This window comes from Centrocercus urophasianus, unplaced genomic scaffold (assembly GCF_019232065.1).
Source record: "Centrocercus urophasianus isolate 14NV4802_14NV808 unplaced genomic scaffold, USGS_Curo_1.0 seq_24, whole genome shotgun sequence".
Lineage (NCBI taxonomy): Eukaryota > Metazoa > Chordata > Aves > Galliformes > Phasianidae > Centrocercus > Centrocercus urophasianus.
In genome coordinates, this window is record NW_024884800.1 from 11630319 (window position 1) to 11647959 (window position 17641).

At 47.4% G+C, this 17641-nt stretch overlaps 1 protein-coding gene across 4 annotated transcripts in view; it reads left to right on the plus strand.

The window, feature by feature from the left end:
* ARHGEF9 (Cdc42 guanine nucleotide exchange factor 9) overlaps window positions 1-17641 on the plus strand; it is a 186999-nt gene that overhangs the window by 143183 nt on the left and 26175 nt on the right. For all 4 annotated transcript variants that reach the window (XM_042825095.1, XM_042825094.1, XM_042825096.1 and 1 more), the window contains 4 exons: window positions 1234-1413; window positions 3176-3408; window positions 7167-7296; window positions 14917-15048. In XM_042825095.1, the coding sequence (XP_042681029.1) occupies window positions 1234-1413; window positions 3176-3408; window positions 7167-7296; window positions 14917-15048 (675 nt within the window). The remainder of the gene's footprint in view (window positions 1-1233; window positions 1414-3175; window positions 3409-7166; window positions 7297-14916; window positions 15049-17641) is intronic.

The window sequence follows — 17641 nt, forward strand, 5'->3', positions numbered from 1 at the left end:
GCCAGCTCTGCTGCAGATTCCCTGTTATTTTGGAGAATTTCCTTAAACTCTGCATCCCTGTTGTTCCTTTCTCCTTCTCCATTTATCTTGCACAGTTGTAGACTCAGTGGGAGAGTCTGATGTTTGTACAGTCCAGGACACAAAGCAAGAAAAGCAATAAAAAGTGACAGCTGAGAAAACAGGGCAGAATTTCTGCCTGTTTTGTGCTGTATGGAATAACATATTTGGGGTAATCTCTTGAAGGATAAAAGAAACAAAAATTAAAATGATGCTGCTTTCCTCTAGATGGCATTGAGCAGTGGCTCGTGCTGCTCGGGCTGGGGCTAGCAGGAGTGCCCACCTCAGCTCCTGCATTGCCTCGGTGCTGTGTGGTGTTCACAGCACTGCAGCCCTCCTACTTTTGTCTCAGAGAGGGGAACAACGTGGGGATGTGTTGCCTGCCAAGTGAGGGAAGGCCATTTGTCTTCAGCGTTTTGCTTGGTCCTGAAGTTCCTCTGGGTGGATACACTGTCCATAGCCTCCTCCCAGAGCAAGGGCATACTACCACACGTTGACAAAGTATTTCTCAGCACCACTGACAACTTCCTTGTCCTGATTACTGTGGCCAGAAAGATAAATCAGAGTAGACAGGGGGCTGAGAGCCCCTCATGGCTTTCTGTGTACTGCCACGTGCTGCTGAAGAGGATGTGAGAACGGCAATGTTTGTAGGAGCTGCCTGTGATAGTGGATATTGCAAGGCAGTGGGTTTTGAAGGGATGGGTAACACACCTCTTTGGATCATCAGCTCCATTTACCATTCTCTGCAGCACAGTGGGGACAGAGCAGTTTTAGGCTGTGCTGGCTGAGATCTCTGGGGAACTTTCCGTTTGGAAAAGTGATTTATACTAAATGCTGAAGGATGTTGAGGCAGAAGCCAGCACTGCTTCTCCTCTGTGCTTTCCACACCATGCCAGCATCCTCTGATGCAGGCTGGGAAGCCTGGTACACACTGGCATGTCCTGAGCAAGGACGGTGCTGAGGTCTGCTCTGGGTTGCGGTGAGAACCATGGCTGCAAGTGCCAAATGTTGCAAATGAGATGTCGTATGTCAGAAAATGGCTTATGGCATTTCCAGGCGTGTTTTGCCTATTGTGTGTTTAAATGTAGAGAGGAATTGATAGAGAATCAAGAAAAATCTGGAAACAGCCTCTGTGGTTGGATTATTTTATGGATTGCTCTGTCCTACTTCTTACAGGGTTACTTGAAGCAGTGCCGGAAGAGAAGGGATATGTTCAGTGATGAACAGCTGAAGATCATCTTTGGGAACATTGAAGATATCTATAGATTTCAGATGGGTTTTGTCCGGGACTTGGAGAAACAGTACAACAACGAGGATCCCCATCTCAGTGAGATCGGACCATGTTTCCTTGAACACGTAAGTTCATTTGGTAATTTTATTTGAGGAGCTGGGGTTGTTTTTCGGGGGTGTAGAAAAAGTCAGAAGGCAGGAACCACACAGCATCTAACTGCCATCCATCAGTTTTCTTCTGCTCTAGTTATAGTAGTGATACACCACGGGCTACTCCGTAGCTACTGTATCCACTTTGTGAGGTACAGATGCAGGGAGGACTCCACGAGAAACACATAGTTGGACAACCTCCCCACTGCATTTGAATCAGCATGCTTCCATATCCATTCTCATATTACGTAGGCGCAGTGTCCCTCACATCATCTTCATCCTTTTTTTCTCTTCAAAATATGACTTTAACCCTTCACAAGCCATCCCAATCAGATCAGGGATGACCAGGTGGTTGGAATAGGTAAGAAAGACCAGAGGAGTAACAGGAAGCATTAGTTGTGCATTACATTGAAAAGTAGAGGAGTACAAATGGCCAGAATGCTCATTCATGGCACTGAGATGCATTTACAAGGGCTGAAAACACCTGTGAAGCTTCAACGTGTTCCTCAGCAGGATGGCTGGGCCAGGGGCGAGGTGGCAGCTCACACTAAGTGTGCACCAGAGGATATTTTAGCTGATGTTGCAGTCCCGGAGATTTGGCCCTGCCCGTCATGCTGTTATATAAGCCACGTGCTGCAGGAGCTGTTAGATTGGCCAGTGCTGTATAATGTCAGGAAATGTCAAGGAAATTACAGTGCTGCAGCTTTAGGCTTTTTTTTAGAGAGACTGAAAAGCTGTATCAGAGCGTACATGTGAGGTGCTGCGACCCAGGGCTGTACTGTGTTACTTACATCAGGGCTGGAGTAGTGACTGTTGACGTATTAGGGACATTTCCAATAGGAATTCACGAAACTTCAGCAGGGCGTCCCTAAAAAGACTTCTGGTATCTCTTAAGCATCACTGCACTTCCAATTAAAAGGCAAGTTTATTTTTGAGAAATTGCATTACAACAGTAACGTTGCTCACTTTTATCAGAGCCTGCAATCTCTGCTGTTTGCTTCCACAGCAGCAGCATGTTGCACCCTTGTGCAAAAAAGATGGGAGAAATCTTGGTGAGAATCAGTAGCTAAAACTTCATGTCCTAAGGCTGTGCTGTCAATTCATTTATAGTAACAGTAGTAAAAGCTACTGCCGCTATTCAGGGTGATATCTGACACTTCTTGTCTTCATTTCCAAGGGGGCTGAAAGCCAGCAAGGGGTGGCTGGGCATGCATGTGAGTGTGCAAGTGGGCTTCTTGTTTGTTTGTTTGTTTTTCCAATCTTTGGTGCTTTCTGAACCTCTGAGCACAGGGAACTCCACACAGTGGTTGGTTCATGGGGATCGCTGTTGGTACAGAGGTGTTCAGAACTACCCAGATCCCAAGCACTTGTCAGATGCTTCATGATCCTTCAGGTAAAGAGCTCTAGAAAAAGCAAGATTGTCTTGTACCACTGAAGGCCAGAGCTGTGGCTTGGTTCTACCTTTACCTTCTACGGAGAAAATTACTCCACTCAATTAGAAATTGAGAACACCCCCAGCACTGCACAGGGGTTTGATTTAACACACCTGCTGCTTGCAGAGACTTTGGCAGTGTGTCACACAAAGGACCCTCTCTCCTCCCCTCACCCCAGAGCAACCTCTGAGCAGGGAAAGAATTCAGGATCAGCCCTTCCTTCTCCTATAGGAGTATCACTTTTTCTTTAGTCATAATGTTGGTGATTGACTGACGTGTGGTCCCTTGCCTCCTGCCTTTCACAGCAAGATGGCTTCTGGATCTATTCAGAGTACTGTAATAATCATTTGGATGCGTGCATGGAGCTTTCCAAGCTGATGAAAGATAGCAGGTACCAGCATTTCTTCGAAGCGTGTCGTCTGTTGCAGCAGATGATTGATATTGCCATAGATGGTTTCCTACTGACACCAGTGCAGAAGATCTGCAAATACCCCCTGCAGCTCGCAGAGCTTCTCAAGTACACTGCACAGGATCACAGGTATGGGAGTGCTCTTCTTACACAGGGGTTTTGCTCAGTGCTTCTTTACATGGACTCTGCACACACACAGGGGTTGGGTTTTTTTCTGTCCAGCTCTTCTCTTCATGACATCTTGTATAAATTGAAGCAGGCCAAAGGTTCAGCAGATAGTTAAAAAGCTTCTCAAAGCATTGATTCTCAGAGGAGCCAAGCTCATCTCTCTTGTAATCAGACATGTGAACTAATTACCCTTGGATGTACTTTATGATGCTACCAGTTACACTAGAAAAATTATTTAATTAGCACTCAGTGGTCAGAAAGGCTCATTTATTTGTCCTAGAGAGGACCCCAGCACACAGTAGGTGTAGGGCTGGGATCCACAACTCCAACCTGAGTACGCTTAGATTTTGAGAGAATTCAGAACTGTTCTGCTTTTCAGCCTGCTTCCGTCTCTGGTTTTGTCATTGGCTTTTTAGGATCAAACAAGCATCTGGCAGTCTGATTTCTTCCTCCAAATTTTAAGGATCTCTTTTGTTTGCGATGAGGGCCATCAACCTGAATACCTGCCCTAGCATAAATCAAGAGTAGTACCTATGATGTCAGTTGTGATAGGTGAAAGAAGAATAAAGCCCTCTGGGAACAGATATTCCCCCACCTTGCCAGTATTCCTTCTTTCTAAAACCTATTTAAAATGAAGTAGTTTGAGAGAAAAAATAGACTACAGAGATTTCAGAAACTTCTGCAAGAGTTCAATTTTTTTTTGTTTTTCCCCACAATCAGCCTTGGAAGTGCACAGACAAGTGACACCAGCAAAGGGATGCATTGATTTGCTCTGGCCAGGTTCACTAGTACCATTGCTTCCTATCTGCTGAACGCTTGGCTGATAATCACCTATTTGGACATGCATTTGGCTCCAGATCCAATTTCTCTTTTTCCTCTCTTTACCAGACCAAGTCAAACTTGGAGTGGACTCATGGGAATGTTAGGGTATCAGAAACTAGCTTGAGGATCCCAGATGTTGTGGCTTGTTTTGCTCAGCAGCCATGTGATGTCCCCATGATACTGGCAGTGTGAACTTAGTTGTGTGGCTTCACAGTGCAGAGCAGCCCCACTGTGTGGCTTCACATAAGCAGCCCCAGAGAGGAGAGATCTGTGTTTAAAATGACCCTCTCTGAGTTGTTCGGTGTTGAAACCAAAGAGGATGTGGACAGGGAGGTTACACAAGGGTGAACTACTTTGAGTACGTTCCTTTGGGGTGTTTTAGAATCAGCATGTTGCTAAGCTATCGGCTACAGTCACTTTCTGTGAGACTCGGACCTTCCCTGTGGTTAAGCAACTGTTGGTTCCTTCAGACCGAGGGCCCTGTATCAGCCCCATGCTGTGCTCTGGTTACTGTGGGCATGCCTCACAGTATGGCTTTTAAGACACAGAAATACGGTGGGTTACCCCACACTCCCTTGTAGTCTCACTCCTCTGATTCAAGCATTCAAACAGCCTGGGAGCAACCAGTCCTCCTGGCAGCCCAGCTCATGTCCCAGATCTCCCTTATGCCGTTGAGCAATTTACACAGTAAGGCAAAACTGAGAAAGGACTGGGAGTCCCTATGAAAACAAATCTTTGGTTCATATGAGAATGGGAGATTTCATTCTTTTTCTCTGCTGCCTCTTATTCACTAATACCGTGCTTGTAGAGCACCCTGTGCCAGCTCAGGGCAGCAGTGCAGTGATCAGCAGCCTGAACACTCTCCCTGAAATAGCATGAGTCTGGAATTGCACCCTGGTTGACCCCTGGAAAGAGGTCACTGCATTCCCAAAGTAATAACAAACTATTTATTTTCCTTAATGTTATAGTCAGTGCTGCCCTATTATTAATTCACTGTCCAAATGCTTTGCTTCTGTCATTTTTTCTTCTAAGTTTTGCCAGCTCTGCCACAGATGTGGGCTAGGAGCCCAAAAAGTTCAGGCATGAGTCTTTCTTCACTACTGAGTGAAAAAACATGCATGGAGTTTTCTCCTCAAATAGAACATTAGAATTAGTGAATTAGCATAACCAAGATAAAACCCAGCTTGATTGGCAATGGCCACTGGGCACAGAGGCAGGCATGGGGGTGTTTTCAAAGCCTGGCTCCCTTCAATTGCTCATTGTTTCGAGCCTGGTTCATTTGAATTTTTCACAAAGCCACATCTGTTCACCTCCTAAAGGTTTGCACCAGCTTAATATGAAGTAAATGTATGAAGATCCTAAGTGCAGCTTGCTGGTGTCCTGAGCGCTCTGGCTGCAGATTGGAGCTGGGATTAGGAGAGTGTAAGCACAGTATGTGACGGACACTCTGCTAAATGGGTGCACTAAAACCAACCTCTCTTTTCTGCACAGAGATCATTAATGACTTGCTCCATACCCTGCACCTTTCCCTGTCGCTACAATGCCTTTCTGTCCATAGTGACTGACCTTTTTTCCTGCAAGAGCTCATGGATGTTTTGAAGACAGGAGTAGCGTGTCTCAATGGCATAGCTTGGTTTCTCCCTTGTGCAGACAGGCTTTTGCTTCTTAGAGATGGCCACAGAAGGGAAGGTGCAACAGATCCTTTGTTGTGCATTGGGATGTGTATGTCAGGCAGCCCATCCTCTATCCTCCTTCACTTTGCTGAAGGACCAGCCCTGATGCTTGGGATTTTGTAGGATTTTTTTAACCTCAGCTGGAATTTCAACATAAGAATTGAATAAAAATCGTTCTCAAGATTTCATCCAGAAAAGAGTGGCAAAATAGCAGATAATATTCCACTGTATGGTGTACTGTGCTTGTTTCTTAGTATTTATCCTGTTTGGATCAAATAAGGAAATGAAGCTAAAGCTTTTCTCTAATTCACAGCACTCACCCCTATTTTAGCTGTCACCAGTGCAATTCTTTAGCAATAATCAATAAAGCCATTCCCCTCACAGCTGCCTAAGATCACAGTTTTTCTCATTAGTCAGCAGTCAATATCAGCCCTTAAGTTAATAATAAATGATGGTGGCGTTACGGCAGCTGGCCTTGTCTGTCTTTCCAATTGAAATGAACATTAAGGTTCCCTGGAGTGGAAAAGAAGGCACAGGGAGGAAATCAATAGCATTGATTTCAGCATCACTTTTTGAAAAGACTGATCATCATCTTTGCTGGCCCTGGTGGGAAGCTATTTGCACTCTGTGTTATTACGCTCACAGGCACGTCCAGGAAAAAGAGAGAATGGTTTTGATTTGCTCACCTGAAGCCAGCAGTGTGAGCGAATGCCACTGGATAGTGCTCTGTGGCTCTCTTGGAGTTACCTTCTGGCCTAGAAGGGGCTCCAATTTGTCTAAGCAAAGCATATTTTCAAATGTTCTTCCTAAAAACATAAAAATCCAAGTCCAAGGACTTGGGCTGATCAAAATGGTCAGACTTTCTCTTAAGATGCTCTTTAGTGAGCACTTTAAGACTTTAAAGAATGACATCCACAGCTGCTGCAGATTGAGTTGGCAGAGGCCAGGTTTCTCTCAGCGGGCTTCCAGATGCAAGCCATTGAGAAGCTTCTGCCTTCATGTCTCCTCTCATGCTGCTTTGTTTGCAACCTAGCTGCCCTTTTTCAATGATCCAGAAAGATGTTGCCAATGCAAAAACACAGCACTGTAGTAACGAGTGGCAAATCCTACCTCCATTTCTTGCTAGAAGGATGGTGGTGAGTTATGCAGCCGACAGTAAGACTGCTAGATGCTTCCACCGCACATCGAGCTCCATTTCACAGGCTTCTCTTCTGTGTTCCACAGTGACTACAGGTATGTGGCTGCTGCCCTCGCCGTCATGAGGAACGTGACTCTGCAGATCAATGAGCGGAAGCGGAGACTGGAGAACATTGACAAGATAGCTCAGTGGCAGGCGTCCGTTCTGGACTGGGAGGTATGGAACCTTGTTAGGGGCTATAAACCCAGATGGGGGCTGTTCCTGCAGCTGCTGGAATTATCCTATGCCACGCAGCTCATTTCACGCAGCCTGATCTGGGTGTGCACTGGAGAGGACTTCAGAACTGGGATTAACCTGGGGGCAGAGGAAATGTATATGCATGCTTTGGAGATGGGACTTAAGATTTAAAACATTAATGGTATTTTGAAGAAAATCTCGGGTCCAGTTCCTATTTCATAGACACAAATCCGGAGTAACTTCTGTGACTGAAGTGCTGTTGTCCTAGCAGTAAGAAAGATTAGGATCAAACTCAGTGCGTTCTGACTCTGTGCTTTGTGGCTGGGGAAGAAGTAGGGAAAGCAGTATCAAAAAGGCCTAGAAGCTGTGACAGTTAAAAAAAAATGGCAAAAGCTGGTCTTGTGATTAGAAGCCAAGACATTAAGCTGAAGTTATAGATGCTGTCTGCACGTTTAAAATGAGTATCCTCTTAAAGATATTTCTGAGCCAAGTCAATGAGTAGTTGCAGTATAATGAACAAGCTGCAAAGTACGAGCGAGGCAGTCAGCAGAGGGATTCCTCACTAGCTCTGCTACATTCTGCCATGTGCTTGAAAAGGCAAATCCAAACAAAGCATTTGTTCTTTTTTTCCTCATGCTTGGATCTTTTGAATCCTTGTATAAATGTAACCTGTGAGTTGGATTTCTAAGCAGAGCAAAGATGAGCTTGTTTGTAAATCACCTCTGTTTTAAATCATTGATCCGTGTATTCAGCAAGTGATAGAATGGTCTTCTTTCTTTCCTACAGTCACAAAGGTTTGGAATAACTTTACATTCAAATCACTGGGATCACACTGTCAATTACAGCATATGGGGAAGTCACATTGTTTGTTTGTTGGGAAATGATCTAGGAAGGCAGGGAATAGAGAAAAAGAAATGCAGATGCATTTCTCCTTCTGATTGTGTATCTTCCTTGACTGAATTAGTTTTGTTGGTATAATAAAGGTTAGATTCAGCCTTGGATCTCTTGATAAAGCATGTAAGTGCAGCAATCATAGCTGGTTCTTACATTTTGACAGGCGGTGAGAGCAGAGAATACAGATGATTTGCTTGATTGTTTTATTGTTGTTTGCTGTGCAGAAAGTTCCCTGATACTGACACCCAGGCTCATTTTCAGCATTAAGAAATTGCTCCCGCGGAGGCACAGCACCATCAGATGTATCTTCAGCCTGCAGTATATTCCGTGCGATGAGCTGAAGTGTGTCGTTTGTAAGAAATGCCACGACCCTCACTGTAAATAAATCTAGATTAAGGATGGATCAATTCCAAGTCAGTGAATATTCATATGCAAGTGGAAAGCCAAGGTGACCTCCACATAGGATCTGTGAAACAGCAGTTTCTTCTCTTCCATTGGCTCAGTTGATAATTCATTTTTATTTAGCTATATCCTTGATAATTCACTCCTACTTAGCCATACCTATTCTTTATCTCTGTCCTATTCTCAGGATCTTGCCAAATCATTTTTCCAAGGGCTTTTTGACTGCTTTTCCAGATTTTAAGCACAGTGTTGCAGCACCATCCTTCAGCTTCTCCTAATACAACAGAACTGCTGTTGCCCACTCGGAGATCCAGCAGGAATAAAGCTACTGCCTTCGTTCAAAGCGAAACAACCATTCTTGCCGTTCTTATACTGTGTTTTGGATGGGAACACTAGAGGATGAGATCTAAATGCTGCAGAGGACTTTGCTTGATTCTTTCCTCTGAAGTAACCTCTGAACCATCAGACCCCACTGCACAAATGCCCACATAATGGCCAAGAGGATGCACACAAACGAACCCAAAATACACAGAAGTGAACTATAGCATAGTTCAGGAAGAGAGCAGGAGAAATCAAAAGCAGTGCCAAGTGCTTAGATGTGTACTTGATCTGTACAGTTGCTCTGTATGCACAGCATTCCTGGGCTGCTGACCTCCAAAACCCCATGCACTGATCTCAGCCTCTCCCAGGCCATCAGAGCTGGATTTCCTTGCCAGCTTGCAGGGCTTCCAGCCCTCTTCCCATACAGGTGGGCTGTCAGGGATTGGGAGAGGGCTTTCCTGGTATATCTCCCCAAGCTCTTTCAGTCCACGGGGAGTGTGCACTGCTTATCTGGATTGGAGAGCAGAATGTGACTCCCAGTTCTTTGGAGGAGAACAGCCAGCTGAGAGAGGGTGACCCGATGTCAACTTTGAGCTTCTGGAAGTGCTTACCCAGTTAAACTCTCACTGAAACAGAGGCAGGAACCCACAGCGGTTACCCTTCCATCTTCCCGTGACCCTAATCCTCCTCTAATTACCCTCAGTACTCAGAAGCACTCCCTTCCCATCCCCTTGTGTGTCCCAGTGGCTTCCTGATCTCTCCAGCTGGCGCGGCAGTGCAAGCGAGCAGTGGAGCGTAGATCTGGGGACAGCTGAGTCTTGCTTGGGACAAAAGAAAAGAAACCAAACCCCGAGTACAAAGAAGTAGGAACAACCGCAGGTACAAAGTAGGAGCAAGGAGAATAAAGGGCAGCATTTATTTTCTCTCCCCCACCAGAAATGTATCCAGTGCACAAGACAGAGATAATCCCTAATCACTACTGTATTTTGCACTCAGTGAATTATTCCAGCGGCAACCAAGAGTGAAGTGGTTTGAATGCTGAATTCCCTCCTTTGGAAAAAATGTCTCTGTTTTTCCTTAACGTCTCTGTTCTAACAGTGTTGATGCTCTGATTCAAAATAGCTTTTTAATTTCTGAATCTTCCCGGGTTTTGTGATAAGATGTTGGAAAAAGAGTTTTAAAAGAGAAGAAAAAATCTGAACCAAGCAAATGTTTATTGAGCAGATACTTAAACCGTTTTTGTTTACAAAGTGTTTGTACTCCTGTTCTCACAAGGAGAGACCGTTGTTGGGATTGCATACGTATTGTTGATCCCAAAGCAAATAGAAAAAGCAGGGGGTATGTCCTGGCTCATCTGAGCAGGAGGGGTTTTATTGCATCCCCTGGAGTTGTGCCTGTGTGTTTCAGGAGTCATTTTTAATCCCTTAAGATTTTCTGCATGGCCCTATGAAGGTGAATTTCAGGGTCAGCAATAGAAAACTGTGGAATTTCTTCAGCTGCCAAAGGCAGGGCTTGTTTTCAGACTGCCACTTAAGTGGGGGCTCCTGATGTGCATTGCAAATGGCACTGAGAAGGGCAGCCCTACTGCGGGGCAGCTGGTGGGTGCTGCAGCACCAGGGCGCCAAGCCTGAGGAATCACTCTTGGCTTCATACATGGAGTGACTGAGCAAAATCAGGAGGGAAGATTCTGATCTCACTGACTGTTGTAAATTAGGAGCAATCCCCAGTCACTTTGAAATGTGTTCCTGTGTAATTTGTAGGAGCGTGATCTTGACCAGCAAATCTGCATTGGACTGTTGCCTTGTGTGACTCACTTTTTTGTTTTGGATTTCCAATGCATTGACCAACTTAGAGAGGTGCTGCCCTGCCTACATGCAATACTCTAGGGCCTTTTGTTCTTTTGGTTGTTAATGGTGTGGAATATGGCGCTTCTACCACCTCCTGCTGAGATCTTTCAGTGCCCGAGAGCTCTTGTGGTTATGAAGTGCTTCCTGATGCCTCTATTTCCCTTTACTTGGTGCCATCCCCTCCCTGGTGGTGCAGTGCCCTCAGGTCAGAGCAGGGATGTGTGAAGGCAGCAGGCAGTGCTGGCATGCATTTTAGCTGCATTGGGCTCGGAGCAGCGTGCCAGGTCTGCTCTGAGTTGGTGGGAAATATGCCAGACTGAGCCTGTCCTGAGCTACAGCTGTCAAAGGTTAGCCAGCAATGTGTATACAATGGCACTCCAAAGAGAAGAGTTCCTCAAAGCCCATCATTTTTTCTACATCCTTGCAGCCCCAGTTTGGGCAGTGCTGCTTATACAGGTGCCTAAGAAGCAGGATGGAGGTGGCAGGAGTGGCATGGCACTGCCTTCCTCTGTCTGCTCTGCTTGGGACCGCACGGCCTGCAGAGAGCACGCTGCCCTCCTCCAGCCTGTGCCAGCCCACCACGTGCTGCAGAGCTGCTGTGGCGATGGCATGGTGTGGGGCTGCTTCAGAGGGAGCTTAAAGAAAAGGTGGATAGTTATGTTTTACACTGTCAGACCATGGCAAGACAAAGGGGAATGGTTTAAAACTAAGAGGGGAGATGCAAGCTAGATGTGAGGAGGAAATTCTTTACTCAGGAGGCAGTGAAGTTGTGGCAGTGCTGTCCAAGGCTGGGTGTCCCAGGCTCGGAGGTGCCCAAGGCCACATTGGATGGGACCTGGCAGCCTGAGCTGGTGGGGGCAGCCAGCCCACAGCAGGGGTTGGGACTGGATGCACTTTGAGGTTCCTTCCAACCCAACCATTCCGTGATTTACGACCTTGCCATTTGCTTGGGCTGCGTTTGCAGTGCCCGCTGCAGCCTTGAGTGCACCCTTGCTCACCGAGCACCCGCCGCAGCTGCCGTGCTGATGGGAAGCAGATGTGTGCTTTGGCAAACTGTGGTGCTGCTCCCATCAGCCCGGCTCTGCTTGGAGCAGGAAGCTGTGGCCAGTCTGCTTCCCATGGCTGCCATCCCTGGGAGGGATCAGCCGTCCCAAGGCAGCAGTGGGGTGTTTGGTGCAGAGCAGAGCCTTGCTCCCGGCCTCGATTAGCCTGAGCCTGCTATTTAAGCAGATTACTTTGGTTTATGCAGATTTCTAGATATTGCTACCCGAGATTCCCGTGGGTTGCCACTTTGGCAGATTGCTTGAGTATTAAATTTACATGAAGGGTAAAGGATGTGTAATTGTGAAATATAATGAAAACTGTCCTTTTAAATCTCTTCTCATTCTCAATATTTACTGGTGCTTTAAATCAAGACTCAGTGCCCTTAATTACGTAATACATAATAGTTGGCTCCGGCCTAATATTATGTTATTGAATCCAAGAATGACAAGGAAAAAAAAAGATGCATGCAACCAACATGCTATTTTCAAAGTGAGGACAGCCTGATGAGAAATCCTCCCAGGGAAAAATCACAACAGGGACTGAAACAGATCCTTCTGCTTTTTTCTTTTCCTCCTTTATTTTTTTTTTCCCAGCAACAGAAGGTATCAAAAAAGGAGCCTGATGAAAAAGACAACATTTCTCTCGCTTTCCTTTTTTCTGATCTTTCTGTAGCCCAGAGTGCTAATCAGCCTGTCAATCTCTAATTAAAGAACAGCAGTGTCAGGCAGAAGAGAGCACTGCTCACTGAATGTTAACTAGGAGAGGGGATTTAGTGCCCGGCGGTAACAGTGAGGAGCATTCATCCAGCAGCACTGCTTATGTGACATCGGTAAAACCCTTTGGTTCCTCCTAGCTCCTTGTTGCAGGGTGATTGCCTATAGCACAGTGGTTACCTGTCGCAGAGTGGTCTCTATAGCACAGCTGGGGAGCTGGGGATTGCTGCCTTCCCATAGCAGCAGGAGCACTGACCTCTGCTCGGAGGCAGGATGAGCCCCAGGACATAGGCATCACTCTGCAGCGCTCAACAGAGCATGGGGCGTGCATCCAGCCCGCATCTGCTCCCCATCAGCACATGCAGGAGTGCTGATGACTGCATGCAGAACAGGACCCCTCTTCCTTTCCTGCCCTCTGCAGCTGGATGCTCAGTTCCAACCAGGCTGGCCTGAGGCTTTTTATTACTGGCTGGGGCTGCTGCTCAGGGCTGTAGGGCTGGTCCCAAACTGTCTGAACTATGACATTTCCAAATGTGCTAACCCAGCACTGGAAATCATCCCCTTGCAGCCTGTAGACTGTATGTGAAAATTATTTTCACAGCATAGAAAATGCAATACAAATCCTATCATTTCGGATCTGATTTTTTTTTGTTTAATATTGCTTGCAGGGACTACACAGTTTGGATCTAGCTAATCAAGTAGAAGTGTTTACAGAGCCCTCTGTGTGTCCTCAGGCTTGAGATGCTACCACAGGAGTAAAAGACAAAGCTGCTCCTCTATTTTTAGCAGAGAGCCTCTCCTAGGCTTGCCCCCTCTCAGAAAAGCTCCTATCCTTTTTGAATCTTTCAGATAAGCTCCCATTTAACCAGAGAAGCCCACACTTTCTGAAGCCCGTGCATTTCCTTCAGAGAAAGAACTGGCACATCCCTGGGTCTTGCTGCTTACCCAGGAGGTCCCACTGCTAGGGTCACCCTGAAGGACCCCATATGCTGGGCAGGCTGCCCCGATGGGGCCCTCAACCAGCCAGCCACAGAGCAAGATGGAGAGGGGGATGAGCACCTCACTGGGACCACCCGAAAGTCCCTGCTGCTGCATGATGCCTCAGCGACTTACTGAAGCTGTTGTCACAGGTCCCAGGGACTCAGTCGCTTCCAGTCAATGCTGGGAGGTTCATTACACATTTACCTGCAGCCCAAAATCCTCACTGAAATGTGAGGGCTGGGGAGGGCTTCTGGTTACTCTGGCACCCTCGCTGTAAGTGGGACCAGAAAATTGCGTGTGCCTGGGTGCCCCCAGAGCCCTTACAATCTGCTTGCTGAGATTTTGGGATGCTCTTGTCATAGTATTGGCTCTAGTTTGGCATCAGAGCCAGAACTGCACCAGTTTCAGAGCCAAAAAAAAAAAAAAAAGAACGATCCTCTCCCACTTTCTCCCCCATCCCGCTCCTTACCTTTGAGTTGAAGTCATCCTGCTCCCTTCTGTGGCATTTGGAGCGAGGCACTGAGATGCCCACGGGGCAGGTGGTGGTGAATTCACCCATTTTTAATAAATAGATTTTAATTAACTTTTTAGAAAGTCCAGCTCATCCTAATTAGTGGAGGGTGACTGCATTTGTTCTCTCAGAGAGTAGGAGAGAATGCGCTGTGTTTTCAAGACCATCTGCTCATGAATCCTTAAAAAAAAATGGGAGAGGAAAACAAGTGTTCGCCACAGGCTGAGACAGGGTGAGGGAATGCTGGCAGCTGGCCGGCCTGACGGGGTTTTGGGGCTGGGGAACTCTTAACGAGAATGCTGTAGGAGGGGGTGGTCATCACCTCAAAGCGTGGGGATGGGGGTGGTAGCACGCAGGGGAGTGTTGGTAGCTCTGGGGTAGATGATGCAAGGAGCTGGGCTGGCATCTTGAAGGGACTTGAAGGGGCATCTCAATTGTGTTGGGATGCTTTTCCAATGAGAGATCCTTGTGAAGATGGCTGTGGAGCCCAGGGGAGGTTGGAGTCCAGCTGGTGGACCCCAGCTTGAGGTTCTACTGGGGGTGCCCATGGGATGGGCACTGTGGTGAGGGCTGGGTCTGGGGGTGCAGTGTGGAAATGGGGCTGCCTGGAGTTCCCATTCTGCTGCTACTTTGCTCACTGCACTCTGAGTCACAATGACCATGCGTTGATTGTCCACACTTATTTGATTTCACAGAATTGTAGAATTTCCTTTCCTCCAGGATGATCCCCCACCTCCAGTTCTTGGCCTGAAGTCAGGCATGGCAGCCTTGAGAGCTGCAGAAAGACCAAAATCTTATTTAATCATTGTTTCTCTGCATCCTACAAAGAGAAGCATGTCCTGCTGGGAGCAGTGGTTCACATGGCCTCATTCTCTGTGCCCTCCAGGGAGACGATATCTTGGACCGCAGCTCAGAGCTGATCTACACGGGAGAGATGTCCTGGATTTACCAGCCCTACGGACGGAACCAGCAGCGTGTTTTCTTCCTCTTTGATCACCAGATGGTTCTCTGCAAGAAGGTAAGGACGTCCAGGCAGTGAGCAGTGCTGCTGAGGACATGCTGGGAATGGGTTTCCAATCCAAAGTGGTTTTTAGGACAAGGTGGCCATTTGCTGTCTGTGCAGAAGAGGATATGGGCAGTGCTTCGTGCTACTGAATTACAGGGTGGTGAGTATAACGTGACGGAGGGATTTTTATGCTGGTAGCAAATTCAGCCTCCCCTTGTTCATTTCATGCCTTTTTCTCGTATGCCCCTCGTTTTGGCTCATTGCCTCACTTCTGCTTTTGGGTTTTGGCTGCAGCATACGATCTGGGATTAGATAGCCCTAGAATTTCTTTACAAACTCTGAAGCCTGGCACTTGGGCGGGCAGCTCAATTACTGCATTAAAGTCATGCTGGCTGCCTGTTGAAGAACTGTCAGGCGGCAGCTCGGTGTGTAACAGGGTGTGCATGTGTCACTCAGAGAAATACATTTCAAGCCTCATCTTCATGTAGCTCCTGTACTGGTTTATAGAAGACATCTCTGCCATGAAACCCACCATGAAGGTGAGAGAAAGGGAGTGAAGAACTAATGTGTTGTAGCACTGATAGCAACAGATGAGCTGTATTTTGGAGTATCATGCACCAGCATCCCCACTCAATGGCTGCAGTCCCACCGAGGTGATCTCAGCTCGTTACCATCACACCTGTTTGGAGTGAAATGACAGTGCTCACAGCTCTGGTCTCTGCCCTGATGGCAGCCCTCACATCGTGGCCATTTACATTGCAGCTCCACAGAGCACTGTGCAGAGGGAGTTCCCTGAGCTGGCTGCAGATACACCCGGGGCTGCATTCCTGGCACCTGGGGTGTGCTCAGTGAGCTGACAGACCTGCATGGCATGCAGACCCTGGGGAGTGTCTGTGGCTGCAGGAAGCAGGGGATGGTGTGGGTGACTCCTGAGTCAATGCACCGCTGCCCAGTGCCATGCAGCTCTGCCCTGCGCCTTCGGTGGGTGGCAGTTTCTTCTCCTGAGTCATAGTTGACTGAGATTCTGCACTTCCCTCCACCCACTGTTGTTGTGCCTTGTACATCTCTCCCGTCTCTGTTACAAAAAAAAAAAAAGCAAAAAGCAGAACAGCAACAATAACAAACTCAGAGAACCGTCAACGTGAGTCTGCAAATATGCAGCGGGGCTTAATTTTTTAATCTTGACCTCCTGAACTTTGACTGTGACCCTGAATTTCCCATTCATAAGGCAGCATCCAGGCTGTGCTCTGGAGGGGTGTCAGGTTTTCCTCTGCTCCCAGGAACACCAGATCTGGGATGTCTGCAGCCATCAGAATGAGCAGAGAGTGCTCCACATTTCTCAGCAGGCTGGGGGAGCTCAGGGTTGGGATCCGTATGCAAACAGCATTCCTGTGTCACTGTCCTCTTCCCTTACGTATGCCGGAGTTGCTTTGTGTTGTGCATGTGGCAGCATCATAGAAGTGATGCATCTGCAGGAAAGCAGCCAGCAGGTTGGAGCCAGCAGAGGCAGGTCTGGGGGTTCTCAGTTCCACGGCAAGTTCAGGCAGAAGGGCAGGGGCTGCAAACTTATCCACAAGCCCGACCTCAGGGTCACAAGGACCACTCCAGGCTGTGCTGTGTCCCCCTGTATCTGCTCTTCCAACTCCAAGCTGCAGGTTCTGTTTTCCAGAGTGATGGGGTGAGGGGAGAGGGGCTGACAGCTGGACTTCCCTATCCTGAACGTTGTTAAGAAGCATTGCTTAAGGACAGAATTCGGGGGAGTGTTAGCTCATGTTTGATTTTTAGTCCATGTCGTCCTGATCCTGTGTCAAGCTCTGCTGTTATGGATCACAGCCATCTGGCGATATGCCCTCCATGCCAGTGCCCATGGGTGAGATCCTGGAGCCTCATTAGTGAAGCAGCACTTACAGCAAGGTGCAGGCAGCCCGGGGGCTGTGTGGTGCTGGTGCTTCATCTGGAGTGGGCAGAGCCCCACAGTTCTGGGCCATCTGCAGCGCAGTCTGGCACCAGGCACAGCAAGAGCATGTGAGTGGTACATAGCTCATGATGTGCTTTTGTGTTCCACTTGCACAAGCCCTCAGGGAACTGAATTTGCTTGAGTTCAGAAGGGCACAGTAAAAAGCTCAAGTTGCAGGTTTCTGGAAGATCTCAGAGTCCAGACTAGCCCAGAGCTGCTAGCTCCTCTGCCTTGTATGCAGGGCAATGGAGTCCTTACAGGCTTCCAAAGCAGCTGATGGAACAGTGCTCCTGGTCTTCCAGATACGAGTGGTGAGAAAATTCACAGCCAACCTGACCTGTGTTTGCTGACATTTGTGTCATCACTGAGTCTGATCAAAATTTTGTGGAGAATCCCAAGGAATCTCCCTCCTCAGAAAATCTTCTGCATATTGGCAGATGATGAGATTGTTTCTGTGTGGCGGAAAGTGCTTGGCATCCACTTACTCTCTAAGCCAAGGGGTTGGTGGCTCTGTTGGTGTCAGTGCTAGGAGCTCTGCTTCATTTTGGCTGCTGTGTGTGTTTCCTAAGGACAAGGCACACTTTCAGAAGCCATCCTTTTTTCCACTGCTTGTGCTGGATTGGGATTGTTCCACCAGCCATGCAGGCA